Here is a 15,320-nt window from a genome sequence, read left to right as displayed (position 1 = left end):
TTGTAATAATATTTCGCAATTACATTTTTAATGTATTTTTATTTTTGAAAAGCAAATTTGGTGAGCATAAAAGACTTTTATGTATATTAAAAAAATAGGGCTGCCCACTAACCATTAGTCGACGAGAAGATGCTTGATCGACCAAAAATTTATTATTCACTTAGTCATAGAAAAAAAATTCCACAGGACGTGTATGTGGTAATACAGGACATCCAAACGCTCGCCTATCATTTATCGACGTCAAATGTGGCTTATCATCTAAAATATGTAAGTAGTAGCAACTTTACATGCCCACTCAATCTAATGTTAACCTAGAAAAATGTGCACTATTAAAGTGTCTGTGCAAAATGCGGAAGCAGAATAGTAGCATGCTTACAGCATTACAGATGAAGGTGCCGGTGCGTCCACTTGCACTTAAAATAATCCGTCATTTTTGGTCATACAAATAAGAGTAATACATCTTTCGAATCTATAAAGACTTAACATTTATTTGTGTGCACTCACAATAACAACAAAACATTGTGCTTTTGTAAAATAATAAAACAGGATGCGCTTTCTGCCATCCCAGTCTCTGTGAACTTGAGCGCGTTAAAAAATAATTAACCACAACTTTGTGTATACTTGCCTTACAGACATGAAAATATATCTGTAAAGAGTGAAATGTCTACTTTCAGATGAACCAATTCAAATTGAAGACAAATAGGCTATTCTCATTATTTAAGCCTTATGAAACATGCATCCAGGCACTTCCACTACTCTTAAGACAAAAACAAAGACAGCACAAGTTTATCAGTAAATTAGCAAAATGTTAATACAGCCTCCTTACTGTTTTTCCCAGACACATGCATAATCATTACTTCTGTCGGCTTCAGCGCTTATAGGCTATGTAGGCTCATTATTATTATTTAAATGATTTATTAATAAACATGCGATTAGTCGACTGGTGCTAAAAATGAATGTCTACTAGTTGACCAGAAAAATCTTTAGTTGAGGGCAGCAGACCCCAAACTTGCAGAATGGACATATGCATTTTCTGTTTTCATGTTTTCTGATTCTTTCCCATTTAAACCAACAGGAAGTTGATTGACAGTATCCAGAGCATCAAGTCTGACACGCCTGGCTCTGAAGATGACATCAGTGGTCTCCCTCCTCAGAAGCCTCTCCAGCACTGGATTACCAGGGCTCAATCTTCAGCACTGCACTGCTCTGTTGTGCTCCAGCAGTTCTCTTGGATCCTCCAGTGCTGTCCTGAAGGTTCGTCTGCAGCCCCTGCTGAGGCCAGGGAGGGAGAGGTCATGCAGGGTCAGGCCACACTTAGCCACCCATCTCCCCTGGCCCCACACGTCCAGCCACAGGTGTGCTTGCTGCGGAGAGGGGAGCAGGCTTGGAAGGAGGTGCAGCAGAAGGTGGAGAGCCTAATGAAGGAAGTGAAAGACCTGAAAGAGAAGCTGGATGGATTGGCCCAGGAATCCACAGAAAGAGTTATCCATAGCTGGTAAGTAAGAAATGCATCACGCTTCAGTTGAACTGTTCAGGAAGTGTGGAGATGTGAATTTTTATTTTATCTTTCATTTAATTTTTTTTTGTTTGTTTTGGCCTTAAGTCATCAGTAAAAATGTATGAAAAATGTCTGTAGTGAATTTTATTTTATTATTATAATTTTTTTTTTATTGTGTTGTATTCTATTTTACTTTTTTAGGCCTAAAAAAAGTCAGCAATAAAACTGTAGGGGGAAATTCTCTATTATTTTATTTTATTTTATTTTTAGGCCTAGAAAGGTAATTTATTTTATTTTATTGTATTTTATTTTATTTTTAGGCCTAGAAAAGTTATTTATTTTGTTTTTATTTATTTATGTTTTTTGTAGGCCTAGAAAAGTCATCATTAAAAATGTTGGGGGCATTTCTATAGTGACTTTTTTTTAATTATTTATTTTTTCTTTCTTTTTTTTTTTTTATTTTATTTTGTAAAATAAAATAATGATTTTTGTTGTTGTTATTATTTATTTGTATTTTTTTAGGTCTAGAAAAGTCATCAATAAAAATATTGAGAAAATCTCTTTAGTGAATTTTATTTTATGTTATATTATTTTTATAATATTAATATAGAAATTACTCATTTTAGTTAATTTTTTTTCGCTCTTTAGATTTATATTATACATAAACATTTAACTTCTTTCTCCTCCTCATAGGGATCAATTCACACTTTGCTGTTCCTCTCTCGACCGGCTGGGCATTGTGGTGGGTCAGATGCCGGCTCTAGAACAACTCTTTATTCCTGATGGTGTTCCGGTCCTCCATACTCAGCCTGCCCTCGTCTGCGGTCTCCAGTCCATAAGGACAGAGGTGGAGACCTGCCTCACAGAATTCACTACCTGGAAGACTCACCTGCTCTCTATCAGACATTCACAGAAACGTAAGAGCACAGAGTACTGTTCAGACCTTTGAAATATCCTGTCGTTACTTCTTCTAAAACTGAAATAAATGAAATCGAAATAGAAATGTGTAGTCTATATTGATTTAAATTGACCTCTTTTTTCACTTTTCTTATTTGCATGCAGGACGTTCCCATCCATTTTCTGCTGAGTTCTCCGGGCAGCTGGAGAAAGCAATAAACATGGTTCTGTGTGCGGTTCAGACGCTTGTTAAAAGGAAGGAGAAGGAAAAACAGGAGGATCAGCAGTCAGAAACCAAGAAAGGTGGGAATTTACCCAGGCTTTTAAATAGAGCATGTTTAAGAGGATCCGTTTGTGTGTGCTCATTTTATACGTGCTTCTCTAGAGAGTGACTCAGAGATGGCAGAGGAGCTCTTGAAACAAGGACACTTGAGCAAGTTACTGGAAGAAGACCTGAGTGGAGACATATCCAGTCTCTCATTACCAGAGGTCAATGAAGTCGTGACGGAGCTGCTGGAGAGACTTCAATCACACAGGGATGACTGTCAGCCCCACCAACTACAGGTCAGTCACACACATACGTAAACAGTATTTTTTGCTAACAGATTATGCCTGAAAATAACAGTGGATGTGTGTGTATTGAATATTTTATATGAAGGAACTGAAAGAGGCGTGTAGGGGTGTGGTGCGTCTGGAGCCCATGCTGTGTCTATACTCTGAGTTGGTGAGGTATTATCTGGCTGTACTGACGGGAGCTCACCGTACCACAGGAAAGCTACTGTCCGTCCTCGCGAACATCTTCACTGAACTTGCACAGAAGGTATATTGTCTTCTACTTGCGCTCACTGGTCACTGGAGCCTTTCTGAAACAGAATTGCTCAGTGTGAATAGATACTGTTTGCAACATTATCAGTTAGTTGACTTTAAAACCAACTTTCCCACATTTGTCTTGATTTGTCCATTGCTTTGTCTCCCTCTCTCTGCTGTCACTCTACAGGGATTCTGTCTGCCCCAGGAGCTTATGGGAGGAGGAGATGGTGAGGGAGCGACAGAGTTCCATGATTATGAGGGTGGAGGAATAGGAGAAGGTGAAGGAGTAAAAGACGTCAGCGACAAAATTGAGAACGAGGATCAGGTACAATAATACGAGTAAACCACTACTAAAGGATTAGTTCACTTCCAGAATAAAAATTTGCTCATAATTTATTCACCCCCATGTCATCAAAGATGTTGATGTCTTTCTTCAGTCAAAAAGAAATTAAGGTTTTTGAGGAAAACATTCCAGGCTTTTTCTCCATATAGTGGACTTCAATCTTGGCCAGTGGGTTGAAGGTCCAAATTGTAGTTTCAGTGGAGCTTCGAAGGGCTCTACACGATCCCAGGTGTGGAATAAGGGTCTTATCTAGCGAAACGATGGGTCACTTTCTTAAAAAAACTTGTAAATTTATATACTTTACAACCACAAATGCTCACTGCAATTGCACTAGCTTGACTTTACTTCAAGTAATCATGTTGGAAAGGTCATGCATGATGTAGACGGAAGTACCGACCCAGTGTTTACAAAGCCAATGTGCAAAGAAAGTCAAATGGCCTTTACAAAAAAGGTAAAGCAGCGACGTTGCACAGTTGTGGAGTTTTTGAACCGAAGTACACAGACAAAGAAGAAACCATGCATGACATTTCCATCGTGATTACGTAATGTGTGAAGTTGCGGATACACATCACAGAGCTAGTGCAAGACAAGCGTTTGTGGTTAAAAAGTATATAAATTTGACTTTTTTTTTTTTGAACGATCAGTTGTTACGCTAAATAAGACCCTTATTCAACAGCTGGGATTGTGTACAGTCCTGGGATTGTAGACATTCAACCCGCTGATCCCCAGTGATCCTCCACTACAGTATATGGAGAAAAATCCTGGAATGTTTTCCTCAAAAGCCATTATTTCTTTTCGACTGAAGAAAGAAAGACCTGAACATCTTGGATGACATGGGTGTAAGTAAATTATTCTGGAAGTGAACTAATCCTTTAAGAAAGCATTTTAACATTTAAACCATCTGAAATGGAATTAAACTAAATTGGTATTGAACTTACATTTTATGTTGCTGAATTCTTAACTTGAGTTAAACTTAAAATCTGAACTGGAATCAAACTTTAAATATGGAGTCGAACTTCAATTCTGAATTGGATTTAAACTGAAATTCTGAACTGGAGTTGAAATGAATTTCTGAATATTTGCCTTTGTTCAGGTTGAAGACACCTTCCAGGAGGGTCAGGACAAGAAGGAGGAGGAGCAAAACAAACAGGACATTAAAGAGGAGGACAATGCCATTGAGATGTCTGAAGACTTTGATGGAAAGATGCATGACGGCACAGACCGTGAGCCAGGTGACTGCACTTGCTGTTACTCAATTAGATGACAAATTGAACTGAAAATTGTTTAGCAAATGAAAATTGTACAATATTTAACTTGAGTTTCACAATCTCGATCAAGGATTAGAAAAAACATGAGGATATTAATCTCTCGTCTCCTCTTTAGGGGAGGATGAAGAAGACTCTGATAAGGAAGAAGATGAGGAGCTGGATAAAAAGATGGGGGATCTGGGTGATGGTCAGACAGATACTCTGGATGAGAGAATGTGGGGTGATGATGAGGATGATGATGATGATATTGACAGTGATAAAGAGGAAGAGTCTGGTCCAGGAATGGATCAGGGAGAGTCAGAGCTGGTGGCAAAGGATGACAACACGGATGCTGGAGAGTCAAACAAAGATAAGAACCAGGACAAAGATCACCCAAAAGATGAGGAAGAAAAGGAGAAAATCCATGAACAGCTGGATGAGGTCAGTCCTTTACCATTTCTCTCCATCAGTATAAAAACTGCACGGCATAATAGGTTTATGTTTAACAACATGTTCGTGTGTATGTGCTTGTAGCGTGAGTTTGATGAAAATGAAGTAGACCCATACCACGGTAAGCAGGAGAAGGCGGCAGAAACAGAAGCCATGGACCTGCCAGATGATCTCAACCTGGATGAAGATGGCAAAGATGAAGAAGGAGGAGAAGGAGATGGTATGTGTTTAATATAATATTTAACATAGTATTTTTATGTTTTTGGAAGATGTCTTAGACTTACCAAGGCTGTTTAAAAAATACAGTAAAACAGTAATATTGAAAAATATTATTACAATTTAAAATAACTATTTTCCATTTTAATATACTTTAAAAAATGGAATTTATTCTCGTGATGCCAAATCTGAATTTTCAGTAGTCACTACTCCAGATTTCAGTGTCACATGATCCTTCAGAAATCACTCTAATATGCTGATTTGTTGCTTTTTAGGATTATTTGATAAAGAGAAAGTCCAGAAGAGCAGCATTCATTTTAAATAGAAATATTTAATTTTATTATAAATGCTTTACTGTCACTTTTGGATCATTTTAATGCATCCTAGCCTAAAATAATATATTTTTTTTAAATTATTATTAACCCCAAACTTTTAAACGGTAGTGTACATGTATTAAAAAGTAGTTTACCTCAAATTATTATTAACTGGGGCTTTGTTTTTCACACACTTTTTCCTTTTGTTTCAGAGGAGAATCCATTTGATATAGATGACAAACTCATGGAGGTGGATGACAACAAGGAAGAAGAGAAAGATGGTTCGGATGAAGGCGGAGATGACAAGACAGGTGAGCATGATGAACAAGAAGGACAGACAGAGGAACAGGGAGAAGAAGACAAATCAGAAGAGAAGGAAGGAGCAGAAAAATCAGAGAATCAAGAGTCTGAAACAGATGAGATGGGAGAGAATGAAGAAGCGGAGAATGAGGAGGGGGAGAAAAATAAAGAACAAGAGGAAGGGCGAGAGGAGAACAAGTCCATACCAGCTGATCAAGGCCAACAACCAAAGGTATGTTGTTGAAAAGTGTTTTGTTATGGAAATGTGTAATTATACAAACATGCAGAGGGAAGAGACTTATAAAAAAGCCTAATAATTGAAATCTGACATTTCACAGGAGGAAGAGAATGAGGGTGAGGATGATGAAGCACAGATGGAATCTGCTGAGAGGAAAGAACATGCGTCAGATGGACAGACAGGAGAGGAAAATGTTCAGAGTGACACCGCAGTAGAGCTGGCTGGAGCTGCGTCAGAGAGAGACCAGGCAAAAGAGGTGCGCAGAAAAGAGGCTTAATGTTTGCAAATGTCAGCGTTACAAAAAACAGGTTTTATTTCCAAAAGATCCAAAAATATCCAACAATCCATTCAGTTCCTGAACTTTTAAGGACGTGACATGAGGCCAAGTATGGTGATCCATACTCAAAATTTGTGCTCTGCATTTAACCCATCCAAGTGCACACACACACGGAGCAGTGGGCAGCCATATCGCTATCGCTGCGGCGCCCGGGGAGCAGTTGGGGGATCAGTGCCTTGCTCAAGGGTCTCAACTCAGTCGTGGTATTGAGGGTGGAGAGAGCGCTGGTTATTCACTCCCTCCACCTTCAATCCCTGCCGGACCTGGAACTCGAACCTGCAACCTTTCGGTTACAAGCCCGACTCCCTAACCATTAGGCCACGGCTGCCCCGTAACTTTAATTATTTGATATGTTTGACTCGAATATACTTCACAATAGGGAACATTAAAATTGATTTCCAGGCCTGGAAAAGTCATGGACCTTAAAATGAAATTTCTGTGGTCAGGATACATTTTTTTTTGTCAGTTTGGGAGCTCAGTTATGTAAATGAAAAATGTCCACAGGAGGATGGCAGCGGGGCAGCGGATGCCAGTCAGTCTGAGGGCCACGACTCCAAGCTGATGGCCAGGATGAGTTCACAAAAACAGAGGCAGAAAAACACTCAGGTCAGTGTGTGCATTTACAGGCTGTTTAATATGATGATTATTTCTTAATTTATGTAATTATGCCATTTTGTCTTGTTGCTGAGAGTGGTGCAGTTTTCAAATCACAACATAAAGACATGATGCTATTTTGTTATTTTTAAGTGTAAAATATAGAAAAAAAAGCTAATGTTCTCTCTTATTTCTTTTTCTACCAGAGCTTCAAACGCAAACCTGGACAGGCAGATAATGAACGCTCAATGGGTGATTATAATGAGCGTGTGAATAAACGCCTGCGTACGGTTGACAACAGAGAGGAGAAAACGCAGGATCAGTCTCAGCCCAACACACAACAGGAGTCTGACCTGTACGAGCATGTAAAACAAGGAGAGGAGAGATATGATGCCCAGACATATGGTGAGGACTTGTTTACTGTAATGCATATTCTGTCTTTCATTTTGTGTAGAATGCGCACTAAATATTCGATTTTGTAATCCAGAAATGTTGAGCTGTGGTGCTAATGTGAGTAGGACAGGTTTGAATCTGCCCTGCAATGTGTTCCAGTCCATGTAAACAGTGTTTCTCTTACCATCTTCTTCATAGATGCTGCCAGTGCAGAACAGCAGAACCCGACTGGTGTGAAAGAGGAAGAGGAGGATGAGGATGAAGACATTGCAATGGATGTGGAGGAAGAGAAAGACCTGCATGCTGTTGAAGCCCAGGAGCTTAAACCAGAGAAGCTAAACGACAATAAAGCTTCTCAGAAAGGTGCAGTATTAACATCCACCAACTGATATATGTAACACGTGTGTCCATGTTTAACATCCATACTTTCTCTATCAGGTTTGGAGTGTGGGGACATGGAGGCACAGAAACAGACAGATGAGGAAGAAAAGGAGAAGCCAGAGACACAGAGGAGCAGTAATGAAGAAGAGATGAAAGAAAGAAGTGACGAGTCCACTATCCACACTGTGCCTGAACTGCTGATGGACATACAAAAGGTATGTTGATTGATGTTCACTTCAAAAAATTGAAGTTTAGGGTCAGCAAGGCTTGTTTTTTATTTTAAGAAATGAAAACTGTAATTCAGCATGGATGCATAAAATTGAGCAAAAGTGATAGGAAAGACATCTAGAATGTTACAGAAGATTTCTATTTCAAACAGATGCTGTTCTTTTGAACTATTCATAAAACTATTCCTCTATTTATAAAAGTTTACACAAAAATGTAAAACATTTGAGCAATAGATCAGCATATTAGAGTGATTTCTGAAGAATCATGTGACACTGAAGACTGGAGTTTAAAGTAGAAATTGTAATAATATTTCACAATATTACTGTTTTTACTGTATTTTTGTTCAGATTAATGATCCCAAACTGCTAGTAAAGTAATTTACATTCGGCATAAAGATTGTACTATTGTACAATTTGTGTTGTATCAGGTACCACTGAAGAACCCAGAGGAGCTGAGAAGAGAGATGGAGCTGCAGTTGGAGGCCTGGCAGAGACAGACTTTAGGATCCCCAGAAGAGGTGACATTATAACACCAGTCACTTGACAGCTGAGCTTCTCTTTACCTCACATATTGAAACTGTAATGTATATTTATTTATTCATGCCATTTGTTTTTGTTTTTTTCTTCTTACCCCATGTCCCTCAGGAGAGTACAGCAGCTGCACTATGGCATCAGTACCAGACTCTGACGTCTCCTCTGTCCCAGCAGCTCTGTGAGCAGCTCCGCCTTGTCTTGGAGCCCACGCAGGCTTCTAAACTCAGGTCAGTCCATCCAACCTCGGAAGAAGCATTTATACTTAATCTAGTCCAGCGAAAGGCAACATTGGTTCTGGTTTGCCGTTGTCCTGCAGAGTTTAGGTCAAACACACATGAAAAAGCCAATCAAGGTCTTCAAAAATTACTAGGGCTACAGGCAGGTGAGTTTTTTTCTCTGCAGAACATTGACATTCCAGGACCGATGGTGCCTATCTCTGATCTAGTCTATCAAGATCACAGGGGTAATCGTTGAAGGGAGAAGCTTCTCTGGCACTGTTCTTTCATTTATCTCATTTAGCAGTTCAGACCCTCAGTCTTCTTTATTTTCTTTCAGTTCTCCTCAACATTTTACTTTTCCATTAACACTGTTTTAATCATCCCAAACAGGGGAGACTTCCGCACAGGTAAACGGCTGAATATGCGCAAGGTCATTCCCTACATCGCCAGTCAGTTCCGCAAGGATAAGATTTGGCTGAGGAGAACAAAACCCAGTAAGAGAAACTACCAGATTTGCCTGGCTGTGGACGACTCCTCCAGTATGGTAGACAACCACTCCAAACAGGTACAGTCTCCCAAAATCACTTCAGAAATCACATATCACCTACTGAATTCAAGTCAACTAGAGCTGTCACAATATCAGATTTTCACTACAATATTGATATGGTCAAAAGAATACACAAATAATGGAGGGACAGGAAGAAAATCTAGATAGGACTGAAAAGTCACTTTAGCGTTGGTGATTAAAGTGGAAGGAGCTTGAGCTGTACAAAAGCATACAAAAACTCCTGATCACCACTTTTTTTTAGACTGGGGTGTTTAACACCCTGTATTCTTGTTTTTGTCATCTCTTCCAACATTGTTCTGCATGGAATTAGAGGCGTTAAAGACATAGTTCTCTCAAAAAGTAATAATCCTGTCATTAATTACTCGCCCTCATTTCATCTTGTTCCAAACCCGTAAGACATTGGTTTATCTTCGTTACACAAACGAACAAAGCAACTGACACATTCAAGGCCCAGAAAGTTAGTAAAGACATCATTAAAATAGTCTATGTGACATCAGTGGTTCAACCTTAATTTTACGAAGAAATAAAAAACAATTTTAATAACAATTTTGTTCAACAGTGTCTTATCTTTGTCGAAGACTAAAACAGATGAGACGAATGTGTTGAATTAAGTCGTTATTGTTTTTTTTTTGTTTTTTTTGCAAACAAGTATACTTGTAGCTTCATAAAATTGCAGTTGAACCACTGATGTCACATGGATTGTTTTAATCATGTCCTAACTACCTTTCTGGGCCTTGAACGTAGTAGTTGCATTGCTGTCTATGCATGGTCAGAAAGCTCTCAGATTTCATCAAAAATATCTTAATTTGTATTCTGAAGATGAACGAAGAACTTGCGGGTTTGGAACAGCATGGGTGAACTATCCCTTTAAGGTGCAGTTTTGCCACCTACTATGGTTGGAGCATCAACCAGATAGTTACTGGTGTTGGATTTTTTATAGTATTATATATGTACTATCATATTGTCAATATATAATTGTTTAACTATTACAGTTGTTCTCAATAGCGGTATATTGTGACACTCCTAATATGAACCTCTTAAAATGGAAAGACGTGCTATGTTACTTGTTTTAACAAATATTTGATTTTGTGTTGACCTCTGTAGCTGGCTTTTGAGTCGGTCTCTGTCATAGTGAACGCACTCACACTTTTGGAAGTGGGTCAGGTTGCTGTGTGCAGGTGAGTTCAGTAAAGAATTTTGTTTTTAGTCTTATGGCTTATGGCATGTTGGTGCGAGTATTCTCAGTTTTTCTATTTTTGCTTAAATAGATTAACTCATGCATACGTACACACACTAATATATTTCTTTTAATTCATTTTCTGTAGTTTCGGAGAGAGTGTCCAGCTGCTCCATCCCTTCCACCAGCAATTCAATGATCAAACAGGAGCAAAAATCTTGCGGCTCTGTCAGTTCCAGCAGAAAAAGACCAGGATAGCCCAAGTAAATATCTCTCTGGACTTTCTATTTGTCTTGATTTCTGTGTAATTCACTTTATTTCTAATATGGAATGTGATGACTGTCAGATTTTATCCCACTGCAAATTAAAAGCATTTGGAATATTTTTATCTTCCAGTTTCTAGAGACTTCAACAAGTATGTTCATGGCATCCAAACAGCAGACCCCTGGCTCGACAAACACTGGTAAAATAATTTATTACATTGGTGTAAACAAAGCAGCCCTTAGTTTATCTGATCTAACACATTTCTTTGTTTTGTTTTGTTTTTTCCCTCTCTTTCTCTTAACAGAAACATCTCAGTTACTGCTAATAGTATCTGATGGTCGTGGTTTGTTCTTAGAGGGCAAAGAGAGAGTAGCAGCTGCCGTTCAGGCTGCTCGCAGCGCAAACATCTTTGTCATATTTGTGGTGCTGGATAACCCCAACTCCAGGGTGAGGAATCTGATTTGATTTTGTGTTCACAGTGTGGGTTTAGCTAAACTAAAAAATACTGATTTGCACTTTGGATACAATGAAATGAGATGCTAAGTGTCCCCCAGGTTTATATATTTATTTTAACTTTAGATAATTATTTAGCATTTATTTGTGGCTTTATCTTAAAAGTATCTTAATTATATTTATTGTAATATAATTACTTAAATGCTTTCATAATTCTGACCCTGGACCACAAAACCAGTTTTAAGTGTCATGGGTATATTTGTAGCAATTGCCAAAATACATTGTATGGGTCAAAATGATCAAATTTTCTTTTATGCCAAAAATCCTTAGGATATTAAGTAAAGATCATGTTCCATGAAGATATTTTGTGAATTTCCTACTGTAAATATATCAACTTAGTAATATGCATTGCTAAGAACTTCATTTGGACAACTTTATTTTCAATTTTCTCTCTACATATATTTTTTTTGTGCACACTCAGATTCTAGATTTTAATTGTCCAAATATTGTCCTATCCTAAGAAACCATATATCAATGGAAAGATTAATTCAGGTTTCAGCTGATGTATAAATCTCAGTTTCAAAACATTGACCCTTATGGTTTTGTGGTTCAGGGTCACAATTAAAATGATAAAATAAATTTTACATTTTAAATTTAAATGTATGTTAATACATAAATCTCTCCATGTTAGGACTCCATATTGGATATCAAAGTACCCATATTTAAAGGGCCGGGTGAGCTGCCAGAGATTCGGTCCTACATGGAGGAATTTCCCTTCCCATTCTACGTGATCTTGCGAAATGTAAACGCCCTCCCAGAGACATTGAGTGATGCTTTGAGACAGTGGTTCGAACTTGTCACCGCCACAGACCAGTAATGGACCACATGAAAGCGAATTAAGAGGGGCCAGAAGACACAACTGTAAAAGTGAAGTTCCACTGCTGCTAGTCGTCCCAAACATCAGTGCACACAGCGCACACACACAAAGACATTAAACAGGCTGCTGTACATGTGCCTTTTTCTTAATTTTATTTTATTGAATTTGTAGTTTGATTGATGTGGTTTCTCCTTTTCATCACCACACTCACCAGGAATTATTTTCCCACTGTTACCATCAATCAACTTTGCACGTCTTTTATTTTATTTTTCTTTAACTGCAAGAAAATGTGATGCCCATGTGTGAAAAAAAAACAAAACAAAAAAACTTCAGTTGAACTGACTGAATGTTGACTGACGATACCTCCAACCTCCAGTATTTCCCTCCTCCTTTCTCATCATGTATGCATCCAGTTTGTAAATGTGAATGTGACAAATTTAGTGTGAATGGCACTGCCAACATTTGATAATATCATATGCAAAAAACAAAAAAAACAAAAGTCAAACTGCATGTCAGTAATCATGTTCAGACCCATTTATGGTTATCCAGAACTTATGTGCCTTTACAAAAACCCACGTTCCCATCTAGACGGTTCTCAATGAAAACTTTGGTACTGACTCATCATCCACATGTATATTTGCAAGGATTCTGACTACTGAATCACTGGCTATTTCTTTACAACCAGAAGCACAATGTCTGCAAGTGAAGAAAACTTTTGAAAGATCTTCTACATTGTGATTTCAGTCACTGTTCTATATGCTACAGATCTTAGATATTTAACCCTCATAGACAATAGATGCATCTCTTACTAGACATATCTAGTTTTAAACATTTCATTTTGAAGTATTTTGATTCCGTTACATTTTGCACACACTTTTTCTGCTCGGTCTGTGCATCCTGTGTCAAAGAAAGCAGCATCAAAAAAAACAAACTCATTCATCGTGTACACGTTGTCCAAAAGCAACAGTAACCTGGTATACGTCAATGGACTCCTGTCATTTTCTTCATCTTAGTTCATGAAATGATACTTGCTGATAACCGTGGAAATAACAATAAAACATTTTTGACATGTTTTCATTATGAACTGATAGTTGACTTTGATTTAGAAAAGAAAAGCTGCAGATGAACACAAAGAGCTGTTAAACTTGACCAATTTGATGACTAATTCACATAAATTTGCCATACATTAATTTTGAAGCTGTAGTTGTTATGGTTGGGTTCTACATTAGAAATACAATTGAAGAGTTTATTTGCAAAAACATAACTTCAAAAATCATGTTTTTTATTATTTTCATGTTTTTATTGTGTTAGTGGTATTTTTACTTAATCAAAGTAACCCAACTGCAGTTTGATTGAGATTAATTGGAATGCACAATGAAGAAATATGATTTGATGAAAAATCTGTTTTTGCAAATGAGCTCGTCCATTGTTCCATTTATCAGGCATCCCCGCTGAATAAAACAATAGAAACCATCACAGAAATTCTAATGGATTCCACTACAAATACTGTTACAAACATCAACTTTTAACCATTAAAACCGTTTCCTGTAGTGTGTTTTGGGACATACTCCATTAGGATTTAGTGGTTTTAGCAAGCCACCAATAGAAGGTGAGCAATTACCAGTAGAAAGCCAGTACAATTACCATTATAACCAAAATGAACAGCTATTTAAAAGGTTAATTGTAGCATAATAGACTTCTACCCAGCAAACACAACGTTGCCTCAATGTAGGCAACCTTTTAACAATGATGTAACAATGTGGCTGAAGCGTTTGTATTTAATATTGGTGCCATGTTCCATTTTTATGATGGCAAGGTTGCTGTCTATATATTTATATTGTTTTATTACATTATTTTCCTATAAATACATTATTTTTCTTTCCATAGATATTTTTCATGTATAAACTACCAGTCAGATTTTTAATGTTTTTTTTTTTTAAGTAAGTCTCTTCTGCTCACCAAGCCTGCATTTATTTGATCCAAAGTACAGCAAAAACAGTACAATGTTGAAATATTTTTACTATTTAAAATAACTGTTTTCTATTGAAATATATTTTAAAATGTTATTTGTTCTTGTGATCAAAGCTAAATATTCAGCATCATTACTCCAGTCTTCAGTGTCACATAATCCTTCAATCATTCTAATATGCTGATTTGCTGTTCAAGAAACATTTATTATTATATTATCAATATTTAAAACAGCTGAGTACCTTTTTTCATTCTTTGATGATTAAGGATAAGCTTATAAAGACATTTTTAATGTTACAAAAAAAAATCTATTTCACATAAATGCTGTTCTTGTGAACTTTCTATTCATTGAAGAAACATTAAAAAAATGTACTTGGCTGTTTTCAACATAATAATAATAATAGAATGATTTCTGAAGGATCATGTGACTAGAGTAATGATGCTAAAAAATCAGCTTTGAAATCACAAGAATAAATTGTATTTTAAAAAATATTCAAATTGAAAAAAAAAATCAAAATATTACTGCTTTTGTTGTACTTTGGATCAAATAAATGTAGGCTTGGTGAGCAAAAGAGACTTCTTTAAAAAGTATTAAAAATCTTTTGACTGGTAGTGTATGTGAGGAGTTCAGATGCAAAAGCCTCTAAATCCATCTGACGTATTTCTTTAAAATGAGCATTTCTTTCTGGCTACTTTGTATAGTTTTCTATGTAAGTACTGGTACTTCTGATTGGGCTGAGGTTGGAATTTAGCGAGTTTGAAGTAAAAGTATTTGATGGACGTATACTATGTGTCAGGAGCATTCACTCAGTATCATTATCTCATTTTTGACCGAGATGGATTTTAGCTGGTTTTGCATCTGAACTCTTCATGCATTATATATTTAGTTAATTCAGTTTATGTAACTAAATTTTGTATCGCCGTACTCCACTTTTATTTTGAAAAGACATTCTAGCGCTATTGACTTCTATGTTGAAATACAGCCACGCGAGGGATTTTTGCTTTTGCTTCCGCCT

General features: G+C 37.2%; 1 protein-coding gene across 1 annotated transcript in view; it reads left to right on the top strand.

The window, feature by feature from the left end:
* Nucleotides 1-13,416, top strand: part of mdn1 (midasin AAA ATPase 1) — a 54,353-nt gene extending 40,937 nt beyond the window's left edge. The window contains 23 exon segments of the mRNA XM_051138277.1: nt 1,076-1,495; nt 2,192-2,415; nt 2,561-2,698; nt 2,781-2,959; nt 3,054-3,215; nt 3,393-3,530; nt 4,642-4,780; nt 4,932-5,236; nt 5,330-5,465; nt 5,988-6,307; nt 6,414-6,569; nt 7,155-7,256; nt 7,451-7,649; nt 7,836-8,000; nt 8,076-8,233; nt 8,674-8,763; nt 8,891-9,006; nt 9,388-9,562; nt 10,670-10,743; nt 10,891-11,005; nt 11,139-11,205; nt 11,311-11,453; nt 12,151-13,416. Of these exon segments, the coding sequence (XP_050994234.1) occupies nt 1,076-1,495; nt 2,192-2,415; nt 2,561-2,698; nt 2,781-2,959; nt 3,054-3,215; nt 3,393-3,530; nt 4,642-4,780; nt 4,932-5,236; nt 5,330-5,465; nt 5,988-6,307; nt 6,414-6,569; nt 7,155-7,256; nt 7,451-7,649; nt 7,836-8,000; nt 8,076-8,233; nt 8,674-8,763; nt 8,891-9,006; nt 9,388-9,562; nt 10,670-10,743; nt 10,891-11,005; nt 11,139-11,205; nt 11,311-11,453; nt 12,151-12,336 (3,907 nt within the window). The 3' untranslated portion in view covers nt 12,337-13,416.
* The last annotated feature ends 1,904 nt before the right edge of the window (nt 13,417-15,320 follow it).

The sequence above is a fragment of the Labeo rohita genome, chromosome 20 (assembly GCF_022985175.1).
Source record: "Labeo rohita strain BAU-BD-2019 chromosome 20, IGBB_LRoh.1.0, whole genome shotgun sequence".
NCBI classification, from domain to species: Eukaryota; Metazoa; Chordata; class Actinopteri; order Cypriniformes; family Cyprinidae; genus Labeo; species Labeo rohita.
The sequence above is the reverse complement of the archived record's forward strand: the minus strand, read 5'-3'. Positions and strand labels throughout refer to the sequence as shown.